Below are 21,526 nucleotides of genomic sequence, written 5' to 3'. Positions count from 1 at the left end.
TGTTATTCCATAGATAAGAATGATGTCATGATGACATCACTCCCAGAATCCCTCACCTCTCCAGTCCTATCCATCTGTTATTCCATAGATAAGAATGATGTCATGATGACATCACTCCCAGAATCCCTCACCTCCCCAGTCCTATCCATCTGTTATTCCATAGATAAGAATGATGTCATGATGACATCACTCCCAGAATCCCTCACCTCCCCAGTAAGCAGGAAGAGTATGTGTAGGGTGCGGGTTATTATCCTGTCGGCCATCTTGTCTCTGTCTCTCTCCATGGTTGATCGGTCGCTCTGGAGAATTATCAGTAGAGGATCCTGTAATGTATGGAGAGAAGATGAGACAATGTAACATCACATACAGTCACTACCTCAGCGGCTCCGGTCACAGAGGAGTAATACTGTGGTAGAAGCTGCGGTGCACACAGCGCTGGGGACAGTATAAGAGATGAGCGTCTCAGCGGCGGCCTATGATTTCCGCTCCGGTCACAGAGTAGTAATAGCGAAGCCCATTCTCACACTCAGATGTCGGCTGTCTGCCTTTGATTTCCGCTCCGGGTGGCGGCAAAAGTTGAATACATCCAGCTTTATCAGGCAACTTGATAGGAAATTAAAGTGACTGTACCACTAGGCCCAGGCTGAAGCACTGGAGGCGGCCGACCCACCCTTAGTGGGAGGAAACTCCTGCCCCTCCATGATAGGGTTCCATTGATTCTAATGGTGGTACAGTCACTGTAAAGGGACAAGGGAGCACAGGCAGTTTTTGTGTGTATTACATTGTGCGGCCACCATTTTTACCAATTTGTTATAATCTTTGAAAAAAAGTCACTTACAGAACCAATTTTTTTTTTGCAAAGTTCTTTCCGTTACAGTGACTGTACCACCAGGCCTGGGCTGAAGCACTGGAGGCGGACCGACCCACCCCCAATGGGAGGAAACCCCGAGTTCCTCTATGATACAGCTCCATTGATTCAAATGGAGCATTGTCATAGAAGTACGGAGGTTTCCTCCCATTGGGGGTGGGTCAGTCCGGCTCCAGTGCTTCAGCCTGGGCCTGGTGGTACAGTCACTTTAAAAATGAAAATATTCCCAATGTGTATGACGCGTCCGGTCTCCTGGATTATTAATAACGGTTATACAGCCGCTTCTATGTCCCCAAACTACAACTAATCCCATAATAATAATAATAATAATAATAATAATAATACTAACACAGAGAGGAGCCGTACAGGAGCCGTGTGCTTCCCCTGTGCTTCCAGGACCTGCCATGATGTCACAGTCATGTGATCAGTCACATGGAGGAGGAGTCACATGATCAGGGGCTGCTGCTCAGTGTATGCAGGACTCTGCTGTGCTGGATGAGCTGAAGTGATGTGTATGCAGCAGAGCTGTGTGTGTGTGATGTGTGTGGAGCAGAGCTGTGTATGTGTGTGTTATATATACCTGCAGCAGAGCCCTGTGTGTAATGTACATGTAGCTGAGCTGTATATGTGTAATGTACATGTAGCTGAGCTGTATATGTGTGTAATGTACATGTAGCTGAGCTGTAGATGTGTAATGTACATGTAGCTGAGCTGTATATATGTGTAATGTACATGTAGCTGAGCTGTATGTGTGTAATGTACATGTAGCTGAGCTGTAGATGTGTAATGTACATGGAGCTGAGCTGTATGTGTGTAATGTACATGGAGCTGAGCTGTATATGTGTGTAATGTACATGTAGCTGAGCTGTATATGTGTGTAATGTACATGTAGCTGAGCTGTATATGTGTAATGTACATGTAGCTCAGCTGTATATGTGTAATGTACATGTAGCTGAGCTGTATATGTGTAATGTACATGTAGCTGAGCTGTATATGTGTAATGTACATGTAGCTGAGCTGTATATATGTGTAATGTACATGTAGCTGAGCTGTATATGTGTGTAATGTACATGTAGCTGAGCTGTATATATATATATGTGTAATGTACATGTAGCTGAGCTGTATATGTGTAATGTACATGTAGCTGAGCTGTATATATGTGTAATGTACATGTAGCTGAGCTGTATGTGTGTAATGTACATGTAGCTGAGCTGTATGTGTGTAATGTACATGTAGCTGAGCTGTATGTGTGTGTAATGTACATGTAGCTGAGCTGTATGTGTGTAATGTACATGTAGCTGAGCTGTATATATGTGTAATGTGTGTGGAGCAGAGCTGTATATGTGTGTAATGTACATGTAGCTGAGCTGTATGTGTGTAATGTACATGTAGCTGAGCTGTATATGTGTAATGTACATGTAGCTGAGCTGTATGTGTGTAATGTACATGTAGCTGAGCTGTATGTGTGTAATGTACATGTAGCTGAGCTGTATATATGTGTAATGTACATGTAGCTGAGCTGTATGTGTGTAATGTACATGTAGCTGAGCTGTATGTGTGTAATGTACATGTAGCTGAGCTGTATATATGTGTAATGTACATGTAGCTGAGCTGTATGTGTGTAATGTACATGTAGCTGAGCTGTATATATGTGTAATGTGTGTGGAGCAGAGCTGTATATGTGTGTAATGTACATGTAGCTGAGCTGTATGTGTGTAATGTACATGTAGCTGAGCTGTATATGTGTAATGTACATGTAGCTGAGCTGTATGTTTGTAATGTACATGTAGCTGAGCTGTCTGTGTGTAATGTACATGTAGCTGAGCTGTATATATGTTTAATGTACATGTAGCTGAGCTGTATGTGTGTAATGTACATGTAGCTGAGCTGTATGTGTGTAATGTACATGTAGCTGAGCTGTATATATGTGTAATGTACATGTAGCTGAGCTGTATGTGTGTAATGTACATGTAGCTGAGCTGTATGTGTAATGTACATGTAGCTGAGCTGTATATGTAATGTACATGTAGCTGAGCTGTATATGTGTAATGTACATGTAGCTGAGCTGTATATGTGTAATGTACATGTAGCTGAGCTGTATATGTGTAATGTACATGTAGCTGAGCTGTATATGTGTAATGTACATGTAGCTGAGCTGTATATGTGTAATGTACATGTAGCTGAGCTGTATATATGTGTAATGTTCATGTAGCTGAGCTGTATATGTGTAATGTACATGTAGCTGAGCTGTATATGTGTAATGTACATGTAGCTGAGCTGTATATGTGTGTAATGTACATGTAGCTGAGCTGTATGTGTGTAATGTACATGTAGCTGAGCTGTATGTGTGTAATGTACATGTAGCTGAGCTGTATATATGTGTAATGTACATGTAGCTGAGCTGTATATATGTGTAATGTACATGTAGCTGAGCTGTATGTGTGTAATGTACATGTAGCTGAGCTGTATGTGTGTAATGTACATGTAGCTGAGCTGTATATGTGTAATGTACATGTAGCTGAGCTGTAGATGTGTAATGTACATGTAGCAGAGCTGTATGTGTACACAGTAGAGCTGTATATGTGTGATTACAGCTATGGCTCCGGGGATTGTGGAGTATGAGTAGATGAATGTTACTATTCCTCCATTTATGGGCAGTGGTATCAGTAACAGCAATTGGTGTTTCTGTCTTTTCCCAGGTAAGTTATTGGTGGAGATTAATCAGACATGGTGTAAAGTGAAACTGGCTCCGTTGCCCCCCGGCAACCAATCAAATTCAATCTTTCAATTTCCAAAGAGTCTGTGAGGAATGAATAGTGGAATCTGATTGGTTGCCGGGGGCAACTGAACCAGCTTCACTTTACACCATGTCTGATAAATCTCCCACATAGTGTTTGGTGAGTTTCAGTAGCGGCTTTTCCTGCTCCCGGTAATAATATATAATGTGAGATAGTGACATCACTCAAATAATATAGCCATAGGCTGTATCCATATTTTTCCGGCCTCCGTAGAGCTACATCCAACTATCTGTCATTTAAAATATTTTTGCAGAAATCAATAGTATAAGCAATTTTATAAAAATCTTTAATAGGTTTTGCTAGGCATAAATGCCTTTTTCTGTACTCCAAAAGCTGTTTCCCAGCCTCCCCCCTCCCGTACTTCTTATCTGCTCCATCTATATTACAGAGGAGCAAAGTGAAGATGGATTTGCTGAGTCCCTTATGGGGAAGGGGCCAAGGGGGATAAGTGAGCAGGAAGAGGAGAGAAGCAGCCCTGCAGTTTGGAGACTGACTAGACACATAGGGGGAGATTTATCAAAGGGTGTAAAATTTAGACTGGTGCAAACTGCCCACAGCAACCAATCACAGCTCAGCTTTCAGCTCTGGTGAAAGAAAAGAGGAGCTGTGATTGGTTGCTGTGGCAAGTCTAAATTTTACACCCTTTGATAAATCTCCCCCATAAAATGCTGGATTCACCGGTCAGAAAGGTCAATGCTGGTCTGGGAACTTAAGCCCATCTCACACATGAGGTCAATCTGTGAAGGACTGTTTACACAAAGCGAGCTGCGAATTTTTAGCGAACAATGATTTGAGAAAAGTTGAAAAATTTTGAGATTTTTGAAAGATCAAAATAAACAATTTCTTGCTTGTCGCTTGATAGTTCTCTGTGTTTACACGAACCGATTGATTATCGCTCAAATGCCATCGTTATCGTGACAATTCGAACGATAATGCTCCGTGTAAAAGGAACCTAACTTGTCACTTCTTTGGGCGGAAAGCGGATCTGCAGCAGAAAATTGTGAAGTGTGAACAACAGAGCGGAAATCCCATTAAACACAATGGAACATTGGTCTGTTCATATTTTACAGGAGGAATTTCAAGCAGAAATTAAGAGCGGATTTCTCTTCATTTCCTCGCCTATTGCTCAGTGTGCTTGAGCCTTAAAACTAAGGATGGTCCGAATCTGCCGAGGTTCGTGTTCGTATGAACCCCGAACGCTTGGCATCAGATTCCCGCTGTCTGCCCACTCCATGCAGCGGGTGAATACAGCGGGAGGACCGCCTGGAAAACTGGGATACAGCCTATGGCTATGGCTGGGATCCCCCCCCCCCCTATGAAATCGCAGAGGGGGGGATCCCTTGGTCTTACCGGGCCAGGCCTCAGTGTGGGCATGACGCTGATCCCGGCTCAGTATTCTATTGCATTGGTCTGCAGCAGGCCAAAGCAATAGAGCACCGATCTCATGGATCGGTGCTGTGTAATACAGCTACACTGATCTATGAGAGATCAGTATAGCTGTATTAGAAGTCCCCCAGGAGGAATAACCCTAACCCCAGGGGGAATAACCCTAACCCCAGGGGGGGAATAACCCTAACCCCAGGGGGGGAATAACCCTAACCCCAGGGGGGGAATAACCCTAACCCCAGGGGGGGAATAACCCTAACCCCAGGGGGGGAATAACCCTAACCCCAGGGGGGGAATAACCCTAACCCCAGGGGGGGAATAACCCTAACCCCAGGGGGGAATAACCCTAACCCCAGGAGGACTTCTAATTACTGTATAACTGAAAAAAAAAAAAAATGTCTTCATTGATAAAAAAAAAAAAAAACCCTCCCCTAATAGTCTGAATCACCCCCCCTTTCCCCATTTTATAAATATAAATAAATTAATTAATAAACATGTTTGGTATCGCCACGTTCGTAATCACGCAAACTATTTATCAAATTCCTGATCTCGCACAGTAAACTGAGTAAGCCCAAAGACCCGCCAAAGTGCAAAAATCGTGCATTTTTGGTCGCATCAAATCCAGAAAAATTGTAACGAAAAGTGATCGAAAAGTCGCATATACGCAATCAAGGTACCGATAGAAAGAACACATAATGGCGCAAAAAATGACACCTGACACAGCCCCATAGACCAAAGGATAAAAGCGCTATAAGCCTGGGAATGGAGCGATTTTAGGGAACGTTTTTGATGCAAAAGGTTTTATTTTTTTTTTTTAAAAAGCCATGAAATAATATAAAAGTTATGGAAGTTGCATATCGTTTAAATCTTACCAACTTTTTTTTCCATAGGACGAACGGCCTAAAATTGAAGCCACCCCAAAGAAAAAGAATTGTTTTTTTTTTTTCAATTTCACCGCGCATATAATTTTTTTCTGCTTTCGCAGCAAATTTTATGCAAAAATTAAGTCTGCTATTGCAAAGTACAATTATTGCCGCAAAAAATAAGTGCTCATGTGGGTTTCTAGGTGAAAAACGCAAGTGCTATGGCCTTTTAAACACAAGGAGGAAAAAAACGAAAACGCAAAAATGAAAATTGGCTCCATCCTTCAGAGGTTAACCAGAATAACATCTGCTTACTTAGCGCTTCAGTGCAATACACAAAAAGTATAACTTCAATAACTGCAGGTGCAGGTAGGAGACCGGAGAAGTGGTAGTCTGTCGTGGTAGTCTTTACATATGGAAAGTTAGATAAATTCCTAATAAACTTATTATGGGAAATGCACGTATACAGCTATTTTCCTCAATTTCTATAAAAAAAAAAAAAGTGACGTCACGAACCAGAGCAGGGCTGGGTGTAATTCCTATGAAGCGTCCAGCACGGGGCGCAGTATATAGAGAAATTACATTGTAATCTCTCCATAGTGGTTGCAGTCATTCAAAGCAGCTTCTGCACTCACTTTGTGGCAGGAGGAGTCTTGCTGGCACCCATTCATCCTGCATCGGCTCCCCTATCCCCCCCAAGGACCCCCCACCCGTCTATCCCGCCGGCTGCTCTCACCTAGCCCCTCCCCCCCTGTCCATCCCACGGCCACCCTCATCTAGCACCCCCCCCCTGCACCTGTCCATCCCACGGCCGCCCTCACCTATCCATCCCACGGCCGCCCTCATTCAGCCCCCCCCCGCACCTGTCCATCCCGCGGCAGCCCTCACCTAGCCCCCCTGCACCTGTCCATCCCACGGCCACCCTCACCTAGCCCCCCCCGCGTCTGTCCATCCCACGGCCGCCCTCACCTAGCCCCCCCCCCCCCCCGCACTTGTTCATCCCGCGGCCACCCTCACCTTGCGCCCCCCCCCGCACCTGTTCATCCCACGGCCACCCTCCCCGCTCTCTCCCGCTGCAGTCAATGACTGTGTGGCTGGAGAAAGACAGCGGGGATTACGATACAGCAGCGCTGTCCCTGCTGCCCGGTCCTGTGTGCAGCGGGGAGAGCGCTGCTGTACCGTGGTCCCAGCTGTCTCTCTCCAGCCACAAAGTCATTGACTGCAGTGGGAGAGAGAGCGGGGAGGGCGGCCGCGGGTTGAACAGGTGCGAGGGGGGGGCCTAGGTGAGAGCAGCCGGCGGGATGTACGTGTGGGGGTTCTTGGGGGGCTAGGGGAGCTGGTGAGGGATGAATGGGTGCCGGCGAGACTCTTCCTGCCACAAAGTGAGTGCAGAAGCTGCTTTGAATGACTGCAACCACTATGGAGACATTACAATGTAATTTCTCCATATACTGCGCCCCTTGCTGGACGCATCATGGAAATTACACCCAGCTCTGCTCTGGTTCGTGACGTCACGTTTTTTTCAAGAAATTGAGCCTGCCTGATCTACTAAATTGAGGAAAATAGCTGTATATATGCATTTCCAATAATAAGTGTAGATTAGGAATTTGTCTAACTTTCCTTATGTAATAACATATTAAAAAATACTTTTGGCCAAACTTCTTCTTTAAGGGCCCTGTCCAATGTAGCACTGTACTCTGCCAGGATAGCGTAGCTGGGAGTAGTAGAGGAGAAGAGAAGATACTTGTACTCACGTTTACCAACCGCCTAATGCCCTACAGTGTCGGGATACCCGTCCTGGCAGGTTACTATGAGGTCCCAGGTCTCTAAACTGGGGTTCATACTATGGAATTCTCGCGGACAATGTCCGCGGAATTGTCGTGTGTCCGCGAGCACGGGCGCGCGCCTTTCCACCGGCTCCATAGACACCATTCTATGGGCTGGCATATTCCGCCGAAAGAAGTGACATGTGACTTTGCGGACACACGACAGAATTCCGCGGACATTGCAAGAATTCCGTAGTACGAACCCACGCTAAGATGCAGACATTTCTATTCCTGGAATTGCTGGTAAAATGTCATCAGTTGTTCTGTTATTATTCTGTATGTTGCTGTATATATTCCCCCCAATAGGCCCCGCCCATAAATGTTACACCGACCAATAGCAGAATAGTAGTAGTATCCACCATCTTTATTAGCTGCTTTTATATATACATATACACAGGATATAACAATAGTAGCAGAGAGCGTGCGGCAGGAGCGCCGGAACACAACGGCCATTACTTCTTATGGGATTCTCTCCTAATCCCCGGAAAGCTGACGGATTGGAAAAGACTTAGAATTCTATTGGAGGAAAGAATTATTGGCGGGAAATGTTGGGATGGATCCAGCGGATATTGAGCATTAGTTTGCTGGGAGATATCTAGTTATTATTAGGAGGGAAAAGTCTTCTGGCCCTGTGACTTCTATCACCTAGATGAGATGGAAGGACTGGGATTGGAGCTGCACACTCCTCAGCCCCTATGGCCGCAGCTTTATTTCCAGCCATCACATCCGATTGGAAGAAATTATGGTTTTCCATGAATAAAAGACATAAATAAGGTGTTACGTTTTCCATTTGTGAAATCTTTTATGTTCTGTTACAGATGACTTTTTCTTCAAGGACTTCACGTACATGGCTTCTCCCCTGTGTGAATTCTTTGATGCTTAACAATATTTGATTTGTGGGTAAAACATTTTCCACATTCTGGACATGAAAACGGCCTCTCCCCTGCGTGAATTCTTTGATGACTAAGAAGACCTGTTTTCTCAGTAAAACACTTCCCACATTCTGAACATGAAAATGGCTTCTCCCCTGTGTGAATTTTTTGATGCTTAACAATACTTGATTTCTGGGTAAAACATTTCCCACATTCTGAACATGAAAATGGCTTCTCCCCAGTGTGAATATTTCGATGTTCAACAAGATTTGATTTGTGGGAAAAATATTTACCACATTCTGAACATGAAAATGGCTTTTCCCCTGTGTGAATTTTTTGATGTCTAACAATACTTGATTTGTTGGTAAAACATTTTCCACATTCTAAACATGAAAATGGCTTTTCCCCTGTGTGAATTTTTTGATGCCTAACAATACTTGATTTTTGAGTAAAACTTTTCCCACACTCTGAACATGAAAATGGCTTCTCCCCTGTGTGAATTTTTCGATGCTCAACAAGATATGATTTGTGGGAAAAACATTTCCCACATTCTGAACATGAAAATGGCTTCTCTCCTGTGTGTTTTTTTTTATGCTCAACAAGATTTGATTTGTGGGTAAAACATTTCCCACATTCTGAACATGAAAATGGCTTCTCCCCTGTGTGAATTTTTCGATGCTCAACAAGATATGATTTGTGGGTAAAACATTTCTCACATTCTGAACATGAAAAAGGCTTCTCTCCTGTGTGAATTTTTTGATGCTTAACCATACTTGATTTGTGGGTAAAACATTTTCCACATTCTGAACATGAAAATGGCTTCTCCCCTGTATGAATTCCTTGATGGTGAATAAGATTGTTTTTTCCAAGATAACATTTCCCACTTTCTGAACATGAAATTGGTTTCTTTTTTGTATAAGCGCTTTTATGTTCACCATCCTTTCTGTGCCTTTTATTCTGTATAACAGTCTGTGATGGATCAGTAGACAGGACTTGTATAACAGGATGAGATGGCAGATCTTTGCTGTAGAGGACTGATGGTATATATGGGGTAATAGAATGTTCTTCATATGTATCTTGTGTGATCTGACCATCTGCTGTAATATCTGGAGATATCTGATGTCCCTCTGATCTCCGGGTACACTCATCTGCCAAGAAGAAACTCATTCTATTAGTGAGGAGTAATATAACGGTGCGGCTTTTGCAGATATCCCTCATCTTATCTATAGAACATCTCTAAGTGCAGCTTTCCCAGAATTCCTCCTCATCCTCCCCATCCCCCCCCCCCCCATCTGATCCCACATTCTCTCATCCACAGGGATTTCTCAGCATTGATGACACCACAAGGTTATTATACAGCAACACCAGACACCTCAGCTGCTGCTGCTCTGTTCTGGACGCTGCTCTGGGTAACAAATATCTTCCATAGAACGTCCTCAGACTGGAACATGGTGAAAGTTTTTATCACATTTAAAAGATACAATATTACATTCCCAGTACATTTTGTTGGCATCCTGCTATCTTCCTCAGCTCCTCCTTCTTTCCTCTGGCCTGGTATAACCTCACCCCTCCTCCCTCCTCTTCATGAATAATCTCTGCTTCTCGGTCTCCTGCTCGTTCAGCTGTCAGTCAGTGTTTATATCAGATATAAGCTGCCTACAGAGGACTGATCTGCAATCAGATGTATAGTTGTGTTAGAGCTGTGGTCTACTGCTAAATCACTTGTCTAGAGACCAATAATAGTATTTTATCTTGGGTTCTATTCCCCTGATCAACATAAAATATAGTTATTTATTTATTTTTTTCTCATCATTGTATGATTTTTAAAAGTGCAAAAAATTTCCAATCAGGTCAACATTAGTTTTGAAATCATTTGATTAAACAATGATGAGGGAAAAAAAATTAAATAGGTATTTCATTTCCATTAGGGAATTGAACCCAGGAAAAAATGGTCATTGCTCTCTACACAGGTTATTTACCCCTAGAGCTGAGCTCCAACACAACTATATATCTCATTGCAGATCAGTCCTGTATCAGTTTATGACTGATATAAACACTGAGAGACACTGACTGACAGCTGAGCGAGCAGGAGGCCGAGCAGCAGAGATTATTCATGAAGAGGGAGGAAGAAGCAGTGGTGAGAAGTGCTAGAGTGCGGCACAAACGCTAAGCCACAACTCCTCTTTGACTTTTCATTACTATAGGCGACCTGAGACCAAAAGGTAAAGTGCTCACTAGGGGACTGCCAGCACCTCAGGTAGGGTTCGGAGGCGGGCAGATTCCATCACATACAACCTTACATAAAAGCAATAATACGTACAGATATAGATAATTGCTGCAGGGCCCTTGCGCAATGGGGATGTTGCCCTCAATAAAGTTAATGGTAAGTTGGTAAAGTGATTAGTGCCGTTTTGCAGCAACTGCAGAAAAGCACTTCAGGTAGAGTGACTGATGCCGTCGGAATCAGCTGCTACTAGGGATTTGCTTCTAAGTCCAGGGGAGAGAAAAGGAGGCTGTCTCAGTGCCAGCAGCAAATCTCACCAGTCTCTGCGTCCCGATGTTGGTGCACGATGTCCTGGCATTCTGGCACATCTCGGTGGGACTGGTAGGAAAGAGCGGACAGAGAGCAGCCTTGTTTCTGTTGCTCTTAGAGTAAAGGTTACCAGCACCAGTAGCATTGATTGGGTTATATACGTCAGTAGTGTAGTCTGTGTTAGTAGTGCTGTTGGGTGGCGCTGTGTGTCTGTCTCCACCGTATGCAATCAGTACGTGTCATACTCGTTTACCTCGAAACTCTTTCAGCTATCAAAACTACTGACAGGCCAGAGATTGGGGCCCCCAAAGCTCAAAGAGTTATTGCAGACAGACAGTGCCATGCAACAACGCTACTAACACGGACTGCGCTGCTACTGCCGGTAACTTGGACTCCGGAACGTAACAGAACCTAGGCTGCTCACTGTCCGCTCTTTCCTACCACTCCCACAGAGACGCACCAGAATGCCAGGACATCGTGCACCTACATCAGGACTATATTCTGGGTACCATCCCCATTCTGCTAGGACCCTGCAGCTACTATCTATATCTATTCTCTATCTCTATTATTGCTTTATATACAGATTTATGGGATGTTACCTGTAGTGCTCATTTATGTATTTGTGTGATCCATCCAATTCTATTATATGTTTAACACAATGTTTACTTATTCCACACAAAATAGTTACAGTCGGTGACGGAGAAGAATGTGTGAGTGTTCTCTGCATTTAGTGGTCACTACTCACCTGGGCGGTTACCTGTAGTGATGTCCTCCTTATACTGCTCATCACTGCTGTCATCTGTCTCCTCCTCCTCTTCTTTTTTTATCCTTTTGTCTGTAGCATTAAAATGGCTCAGATCATTCCCCATAGGAATCTCCTCCTTATACTGCTCATCACTGCTCAAATCTGTCTCTGGATGATTAATATTGATCCCATCTGTCTGGTCTTCTTCTTTAGCCCTTTCATTAACAGAGTTCAGATTCTTCTCTGTAGGAATGTCCTCCTTATACTGCTCATCATTGCTGTCTTCTGTCTCTTTTTCTTCTTTTACTATTATATCTAAAGCATTAATAATACTTAGATCTTTATCAGGTAAATCATGATCTATCTGATCCTGTGGGAGAAGAGGACGGGGACATCTCTCTGGTGCTGTTCTCTTACTGGATCTGACTGGAGGGAACACATACAGAGACTGAATTCATTCTTTCAATCCAGATAATACAGAGAGGAGGTGTGTATATAGTCCTGTCTATTACCTGCTGATGGGAGGGGCTGCTGATCCTCCAGCATCACATCCTTGTACTGATCCTTGTGTCCTTCTACATACTCCCACTCCTCCATGGAGAAATAGACCGCCACGTCCTGACACCTTATAGGAACCTGACACACACAATGGTCACACAGTCATCCCCCCCACCCCTCCAGTGGTGTTACTGTATAATGTCCCAGCATTCCCAGCAGCCACAGTCTCACCTCTCCACTCAGCAGCTCCACCATCTTGTTGGTGACTTCTAGGATCTTCTCTTCCTCCATTTCCTCATGTATCAGGGGCCCCGGGATTGGGCTCAGGGTTCTTCCCCATCCTTCACACCCAGGGGCCCCACAGCGCCCACTAGAGGACTTCTTCACTACTGTGTAATCCTGTGTATGGAGAGACACATTACTATCACTCCATCCATTCCCAGAATCCCTCACCTCTCCAGTCCTATCCATCTGTTATTCCATAGATAAGAATGAGGTCATGATGACATCACTCCCAGAATCCCTCACCTCTCCAGTCCTATCCATCTGTTATTCCATAGATAAGAATGATGTCATGATGACATCACTCCCAGAATCCCTCACCTCCCCAGTAAGCAGGAAGAGTATGTGTAGGGTGAGGGTTATTATCCTCTCGGCCATCTTGTCTCTGTCTCTCTCCATGGTTGATCGGTCGCTCTGGAGAATTATCAGTAGAGGATCCTGTAATGTAGGAGAGAAGATGAGACAATGTAACATCACATACAGTCACTACCTCAGCGGCTCCGGTCACAGAGCAGTAATACTGTGGTGGAAGCTGCGGTGCACATAGCGCTGGGGACAGTATAAGAGATGAGCGTGTCAGCCGGCGGCCTATGATTTCCACTCCGGGTGTCGGGATAAGTTGGATCCTTCTCTCAAGACGACATCCAGCTTTATCAGGAAACCGGAGCGGAAATCACAGGCAGCCGGCTGAGAAGGGAGCACAGGGTGTATCTGTGTGTATTACATTGGGCGGCCGCCATCTTTACCAACTTGTAAACTTTGAAAAAAAGTCACTTACAGAACAGAAGTTTTTGCAAAGTTTGGAACGAATCTCAGATCATAAAGTTTCGTTCCATTAAAAATGGAAACATTCCCAATGTGTATGAAGCGTCCGGTCTCCTGGATTATTAATAACGGTTATACAGCCGCTTCTATGTCCCCAAACTACAACTAATCCCCCAATAATAATAATAATAATAATAATAATAATAATAATAATAATATTCCTCACACAGAGAGGAGCTGTACAGGAGCCGTGTGCTTCCCCTGTGCTTCCAGGACCTGCTGTGATGTCACAGTCATGTGATCAGTCACATGGAGGAGGAGGAGTCACATGATCAGGGGCTGCTGCTCAGTGTATGCAGGACTCTGCTGTGCTGGATGAGCTGAAGTGATGTGTGTGCAGCAGAGCTGTGTGTGTGTGATGTGTGTGGAGCAGAGCTGTGTATGTGTGTGTTATATATGTCTGCAGCAGAGCCCTGTGTGTAATGTACATGTAGCTGAGCTGTATGTGTGTAATGTACATGTAGCTGAGCTGTATATGTGTAATGTACATGTAGCTGAGCTGTATATGTGTAATGTACATGTAGCTGAGCTGTATGTGTGTAATGTACATGTAGCTGAGCTGTATATATGTGTGTAATGTACATGTAGCTGAGCTGTATATGTGTAATGTACATGTAGGTGAGCTGTATGTGTGTAATGTACATGTAGCTGAGCTGTATGTGTGTAATGTACATGTAGCTGAGCTGTATATGTGTGTAATGTACATGTAGCTGAGCTGTATATGTGTGTAATGTACATGTAGCTGAGCTGTATGTGTGTAATGTACATGTAGCTGAGCTGTATGTGTGTAATGTACATGTAGGTGAGCTGTATATGTGTAATGTACATGTAGCTGAGCTGTATGTGTGTAATGTACATGTAGCTGAGCTGTATATGTGTGTAATGTACATGTAGCTGAGCTGTATATATGTGTAATGTACATGTAGCTGAGCTGTATATATGTGTAATGTACATGTAGCTGAGCTGTATGTGTGTAATGTACATGTAGCTGAGCTGTATATGTGTGTAATGTACATGTAGCTGAGCTGTATGTGTGTAATGTACATGTAGCTGAGCTGTATATGTGTAATGTACATGTAGGTGAGCTGTATGTGTGTAATGTACATGTAGCTGAGCTGTATATGTGTGTAATGTACATGTAGCTGAGCTGTATATGTGTAATGTACATGTAGCTGAGCTGTATATATGTAATGTACATGTAGCTGAGCTGTATGTGTGTAATGTACATGTAGCTGAGCTGTATATATGTGTGTAATGTACATGTAGCTGAGCTGTATGTGTGTTATGTACATGTAGCTGAGCTGTATGTGTGTAATGTACATGTAGCTGAGCTGTATATGTGTGTAATGTACATGTAGCTGAGCTGTATATGTGTGTAATGTACATGTAGCTGAGCTGTATATGTGTAATGTACATGTAGCTGAGCTGTATATGTGTGTAATGTACATGTAGCTGAGCTGTATGTGTGTAATGTACATGTAGCTGAGCTGTATATGTGTAATGTACATGTAGCTGAGCTGTATATGTGTGTAATGTACATGTAGCTGAGCTGTATATGTGTAATGTACATGTAGCTGAGCTGTATATGTGTAATGTACATGTAGCTGAGCTGTATATATGTGTAATGTACATGTAGGTGAGCTGTATATGTGTGTAATGTACATGTAGCTGAGCTGTATATGTGTAATGTACATGTAGCTGAGCTGTATATGTGTAATATACATGTAGCTGAGCTGTATATGCGTAATGTACATGTAGCTGAGCTGTATATATGTGTGTAATGTACATGTAGCTGAGCTGTATATGTGTAATGTACATGTAGCTGAGCTGTATATATGTGTGTAATGTACATGTAGCTGAGCTGTATGTGTAATGTACATGTAGCTGAGCTGTATATGTGTGTAATGTACATGTAGCTGAGCTGTATATATGTGTAATGTACATGTAGCTGAGCTGTATGTGTGTAATGTATATGTAGCTGAGCTGTATATGTGTGTAATGTACATGTAGCTGAGCTGTATATGTGTGTAATGTACATGTAGCTGAGCTGTATGTGTGTAATGTACATGTAGCTGAGCTGTATGTGTGTAATGTATACCTCCCAACTTTTGCTGGGAATTATTAGGGATATAGCCACGACCATAACTGCGCTCTATAACCACGCCCTATATGCACACCACCTATTACCTTCACCACATAGTGACTTATACCACCATACCATTACTACATAACATCCACTATACATGTTCTAATATCCCCCTATACTCTGGCCCATATGGAGGAAGATACAAATGGTACACAGATTCTTCACACCATATAAGCGATTACAGTGCAGTTACATCCTGTGACTCACAGGTGACGTCTTCTCTGATCAGAGTCACTCACTTTCCTTTTTTTATCTCCCATCTTGCCTGACCATTATAGAGACTTCTCCTGGCAATGCCTTGTCAATCAGACAAATATTTTAGGCTCTTTTCATTTATCATCATCTACAAAGACCCCATCTGTATTGCCCACTTTGTGCCTCCATGTGGGGTTTAGGCCCAATATGGACCCTTATATTGTATTTAGGCCCCTCTATGCCCTCATATAGTAGATAAGCCCCCTCTGTGCCTTTCTGTAGTAGTTAGACACCTGTGTGCTCCCCATATAGTAGTTAGCCCCCCCCCCCGTGCCTACATATAGGTGTTAGGACTGGCGGTCATGGCGTCCGTGCCGTTGATCCTGCCTCTGACTCTGCAGGTGATGTGGATGCTCGCTCGCGTTCTCGATCATTAGGTGCACGCCGGAGAACGTGAGCATTGTAGTCTATTGCCTTGTTGTATAGACCTGGTCATCCTAGGGTTAATTGCTCTCTGGAGTTTCTCCTGCTCTGACCTGTGGGGGTGGGGATTCCAGGCTGCATTTAAGGTCTGCAAACAGGCTGCTAGTTGCCAGTGTTTGAATTCTCTGCACTAGCTAGTTTGGTGATTTGATCTCTGCAGTCCTGACCTTGCTCTGTGTTCTGACCATCTCTTTTGCCTGATCCCTTTGTACTTCGCTACCGGTTGGTTTTGGCTTCGGCTTGTTTTTGACTATTTTTAGCTTTGCGAGTTTGTCCTGACGCACTTTCCTGGTTTTGACTCGGCTTTATTGACCATTCTTCTGTTTGTTTGTCTGTCTCTTGTGTCCCATCCCAGGCACCCTAGTCAGTCAGTGTATATCGCAGTCATCGTGGTTGTCGCCCCACGGTCTAGCGTGGGCGGGGCAATAGGCAGGGACAGAGGTTGGGGTAAGCTCAGGGCTCACGTTCCTCTGTTGTCTGTTTATCCCAACCCTGACAGGGAGATTCTGATTATGGAAGATGTTAATGTAAGATCATTAGCAGAATATAGAGCATGGGGAGGATGGTAGGTGGAGATGACAGCATGGGGGGAGGGGGGGGGAATGTTTTTGCTGACGCCCCTAGAAAGCGGAATTGAGTCTTGGGGTCCATTTACACACAGAGATTATCTGACGGATTATTTGCCAAATATTTCAAGCCAAAGCCAGTAATGGGTTTGAAAAGAGAAATCTCAGGCTTTCCTTTATGACCTGATCTCTGTTAATAGTCTTTCTGGCTTTGGCAGATAATCTCAGATAATCTGTGTAAATGGACTCTGAAACACCAAAGGAGATTGGGCAGAGGAAATATCATGATCCTGCCATGGAATGGTGGTGGCACTTCTCCAGGATGACCTTTCAGTTGACTGCTGTCTCCGGGATTGGGTACTGCCTGCTGTGGAGCTTGAAATTTGAAGGATCAGTCAACAATCCCAGTTCACCTGCCTACTATGTGTAGCTGGTACCTGAAACTTTCCTCCAATACGGTTAGGATCACCACTCCCACGATTCTCTTTTCCATTGGCACCACCCTGTCTGCCACCTTGGCCGCTGACACTGCCCATACCCTGAGAAGAGCCGGATTTTTTTACGCACTTGGACATATTGCTTATATTTAGATTACTGGAAGGAACAAAATAAATCTTATTAGATTTAGGATATTGCCAGTGATTTCAGAGCGCAAACTCATTGACAATAGGAACTTTTTCCCAGCGCCCACTAAGTTATAAAGGCAGATGCTGTCTTCACTGATCCCAGGGAATTGGTATAACACAGTATGAGATGAGTGCGCCCACTTTTGGATTTGGATCCCTCGCAGCCCGAGCTACTGTAACTTGCGGCACTGTGAGGAAAAGCCAGAGAGGCCTCCCAAGACATCCTGTGGCACAACCACTCCCGCAGGGTGAGATCTGGGCCGTTCTACTCAGAACCTGTTGTTGGTCAAGGATAAGTAAAAACGTGATGTCCTTATTTTGACTACAATCCACGATGCTGGCACCACCCCTGTCCCTGTCCGTGGTACAAAAAGCTGGCCATACACATGGTCCAAACTGCATTGTACAACGTTTTTGTGCTTTACCGATGTATCGGCCACTCTGGGAAATACCTTCAGTTCCAGGAGGCAGTCATCAAGGCCCTAATATTTCGTAGCGGAGAAGTAGCGGGGCCAAGTACTTCTGTAACTGGAGGTCCCTGTATTGTGCCAGGGCAGCACTTTCCTGGTGAAGTCCCTCACACTGGCAGGAAGGGGAGATCCCAGAAAAATGCCGGGTGTGCTATAAAAGGGGGATTAGAAAGGACACGTGATCAGTGCGATACCTGTCCCCATAAACCAGGCCTATGCATTAGAGACTGCTTCAAGGTGTAACATACATTGATGGAATACTGATTCCTACATTTGTTTTCTAGTTTCCAAATTGGGTCACTGTTCTATTGGGGAAAGATATTTAGAGACATTACATAGATTCTGGATTGGGCCCTTTTTGGGTTTCTCTACTGTCAGCCAACACCGTGCAATCTCCTTTTCTTTCTCTTTTAGACCCCTGATGTAATTTTTCCTTTTCAGAGCGTCCAGTCATGACAGCACCACCTGGAGATTGATCCCCATTAGTCCTAATAGGAACAGGAAGCACAAGAGGTTAAAAGGAGCCCCTCCCCGCTTCACCCTCAGTGTTTTCCTGTTCCTATTCAGGACGAAGCACACAGAGGTTCTTACCTCTCCTGGTCCGGGGGGCTGGCTACTGGATCAGTGTGGTGGATGCCAGGCGAGCGGGGTCGGCCGAATCTGTCTTCTCCCCTCCTCGTTTGCTCGCATCGGGTCGCGCGGATGATGGATGCCTGCGCCTCCTGGTCCCATGATTGCCCGCTGCTGCGCTCTGGGAGTTTATGCGGCGGGTAGGTAAGTTTGCCGGGCCTCGGGTGCACGCGCGTGTCTCCCCTGGCTCCTTCCGGTTTCGGGCCGTGCCGGCGTGCGTGACGCATGACGTCACGCCGTTTCGCGTCGCGCACGGCATGCCGGGACCGGAAGTCCCGCCCCCAAGATGGCGCCGCGCACCGGCCAGCCAGTGACTGGGGATGCCGGAGGGCGTGGAAACGCCTGTGTTTGGCGCCAGATTCAAGCTGGTCTGAGGCTGATAGACTACTTAAGGTAAGAGAGAACACTCCTGCATCCTCTTTGTCTGTCCTGACTGCTATGATGGACGCCTCCCGCCCTGAATCTGTGGTGTGGGCCTCTTCTGCATGCCCAGTGAGTAACTGACCCTTGGGTTCACTTACTTTATTTCGATGTAGCATGTACTAATGTACTCCTTCTCTCCCATAGGGAGACAAGGAGCCACCTGTAAGAAGCTGTGGTATATGTAAGGAGAGTCTGGCCGAAGGTTACAACAAACCCCTTTGTAAGGCATGCACATCTAATATCCTGAGACAGGAGTCACCATCATTGATGAACGAACTCCGGGAGATGATCAATAAGGAGGTTAAAGCCACGGTTTCTGCGGCCCTGGCGAAAGACAGGTCTCAGTCCCCTGAGCCTCCCCCTAAAAAATCTAGACGCTTTATAATATCTGATTCTGATTCCGAGGAACAGATATTATCTGCAGAAGACAAATCTGATCATGAGGAGATAGAAATAGTACAAGAAACCTACCAAGAGCCTAAAAGGTTTTATTTTTCTGCTGAGGATACTGATATTCTTCTGACTGCTATAAGGAATACCATGGATATCAAAGATGTGCAGGTCCCTACAAATAAACAAGACCAGATGTTTGCGGGGCTCAGGCCCATGAAAAAGCGTGTTTTTCCTGTCCATGAGAGTATAAAGAATTTTGTGTTAGATGAGTGGCATGACCCAGAAAAAAGGCTGCAAATTCCTAAAGAATTTAGAGCAAGATTCCCTTTTGATGAAAGTGATGTGAAACTATGGACTGAGACTCCAAATATTGATGTCCAGGTAGCCAAGGTAGTTAAAAAGATCTCTCTTCCTTTTGAAGATGCCTCTCAGCTTAGAGACACCATGGACAGGAAGATGGATGGTTTACTGCGTAGGGCCTGGGATTCCTCTGCGGCAGCCCTTAACCCTAATATAGCTGCCACTAGTGCAGCTAGGTCCCTTTTTGAATGGTTGGAGGAGTTGGAAGGCCAGTTGCAAAACAAAACACCTAGAGAAGAAATTCTCAAAGCGGTTCCCATGTTAAAGCTTGCTACAGCTTTCCTAGTGGATGTGTCAGCAGAATCCATTAGGTTCGCAGCTAAAGCAGCCGCTTTAACCAATGCTGCTAGGAGAGCACTTTGGTTAAAGAGCTGGCAAGGAGACAATATTTCTAAAACCAAACTTTGTGCTGTTCCATTTGAAGGTTCGTTTGTGTTTGGTCCCGCCCTTGACTCCATCCTAGAGAAGGCCGCTGACAAGAAAAAGGATTTCCCGAACGAGAAGAAGCCGAAAGGTAAACAAAATTTTCGTTCCTTCAGACAAAACACATACCAAAGCTTCAAAGGTAAAGGCAAGACAGGAAGGTGGAGCTATCCCAAAGGAGGTAAGGGGAGAGAGTCTTCTCACAACCCCAAACCTTCAGACAAAAAGCAATGACACGTTGCCTGTAGGGGGGAGGCTATCCCATTTTTACCATCAATGGGAAAAGATAACATCAAACCCCTTCATATTGTCAACACTAGAAAGGGGCTACAAAATAGAATTTTCAGACCTCCCTCCTCTAAAATTCTGTACTACCTCTCTCGGATCAGACTTGTTAAACGAGCGTCTGTGGCAAGGGGTGTCAGAGCTTCTATCCCTGAATGCCATTGTCCAAGTTCCCGAGGCTCAGTTGAAAATGGGCCATTATTCTCGCTTATTTCTAGTACAAAAGCCAAATGGAGCTTTCAGGACAATCATAAACCTCAAACCTCTCAACAAAGTTATTACTTACAAGAGGTTCAAGATGGAGACTCTGAAATCAGCTATTCCCCTGATAACCAAAGGAGCCTGGTTGGCCACAATAGATCTCAAAGATGCGTATTTCCACATTCCCATTCACGAAAACCACCAAAAATATCTAAGGTTTGCTGTTGTTCACAAAGGAGTCACTCACCATTATCAATTCAAGGCGCTACCCTTCGGGATAGCCTCGGCTCCTCATATTTTTACGAAGATAATGGTGGAGGCCGTAGCTCACCTCAGACTTCAGGGGGTGACAATAATCCCTTACCTCAACGACCTGCTCCTTGTAGCACAGTCCAAAGATCAGTTAAATGTTCACATCTCACTCACCATCTCTTGTCTCCAGGATTTAGGGTGGATTGTGAATCTACAGAAGTCAGATCTGGACCCTTCCCACCTGAAGAAGTTTCTCGGAATGTTGTTGGATACAAATCAACAGATGACCTTTCTCCCTCGGGAAAAAGTAGTGTCACTCCTGGACAAGTTCAGGAAATTTTCCAGAAAGAAAACAACAACAATCAGAGAAGCAATGTCTGTACTGGGGTCCATGACATCTTGCATACCGGCGGTGCCCTGGTGTCAGAGCCATTCAAGGGTCCTCCAAGCGCAGATCCTGAAATCCTGGAATCGACAACAATCATCCCTAGATTCAAAGATGTCGGTGTCAATACAGGTGAAAGCGTCGTTAACCTGGTGGTTAAAAGAAAGAAACCTAACAAAAGGTCTTCATTGG

General features: G+C 44.6%; 2 protein-coding genes across 2 annotated transcripts in view; both read right to left on the bottom strand.

The window, feature by feature from the left end:
* LOC138787611 (zinc finger protein 850-like) overlaps positions 1-12,112 on the bottom strand; it is a 61,606-nt gene extending 49,494 nt beyond the window's left edge. The window contains exons 1-3 of the mRNA XM_069964952.1: positions 11,892-12,112; positions 8,585-9,761; positions 6,952-7,009 (exon numbers count right to left, since the gene is read on the bottom strand). Of these exons, the coding sequence (XP_069821053.1) occupies positions 6,952-7,009; positions 8,585-9,761; positions 11,892-12,015 (1,359 nt within the window). The 5' untranslated portion in view covers positions 12,016-12,112. The remainder of the gene's footprint in view (positions 1-6,951; positions 7,010-8,584; positions 9,762-11,891) is intronic.
* Positions 1-21,526, bottom strand: part of LOC138786650 (zinc finger protein 585A-like) — a 214,893-nt gene that overhangs the window by 101,193 nt on the left and 92,174 nt on the right. The window lies entirely within an intron of this gene.

The sequence above is a fragment of the Dendropsophus ebraccatus genome, chromosome 3 (assembly GCF_027789765.1).
Source record: "Dendropsophus ebraccatus isolate aDenEbr1 chromosome 3, aDenEbr1.pat, whole genome shotgun sequence".
Lineage (NCBI taxonomy): Eukaryota > Metazoa > Chordata > Amphibia > Anura > Hylidae > Dendropsophus > Dendropsophus ebraccatus.
The sequence above is the reverse complement of the archived record's forward strand: the minus strand, read 5'-3'. Positions and strand labels throughout refer to the sequence as shown.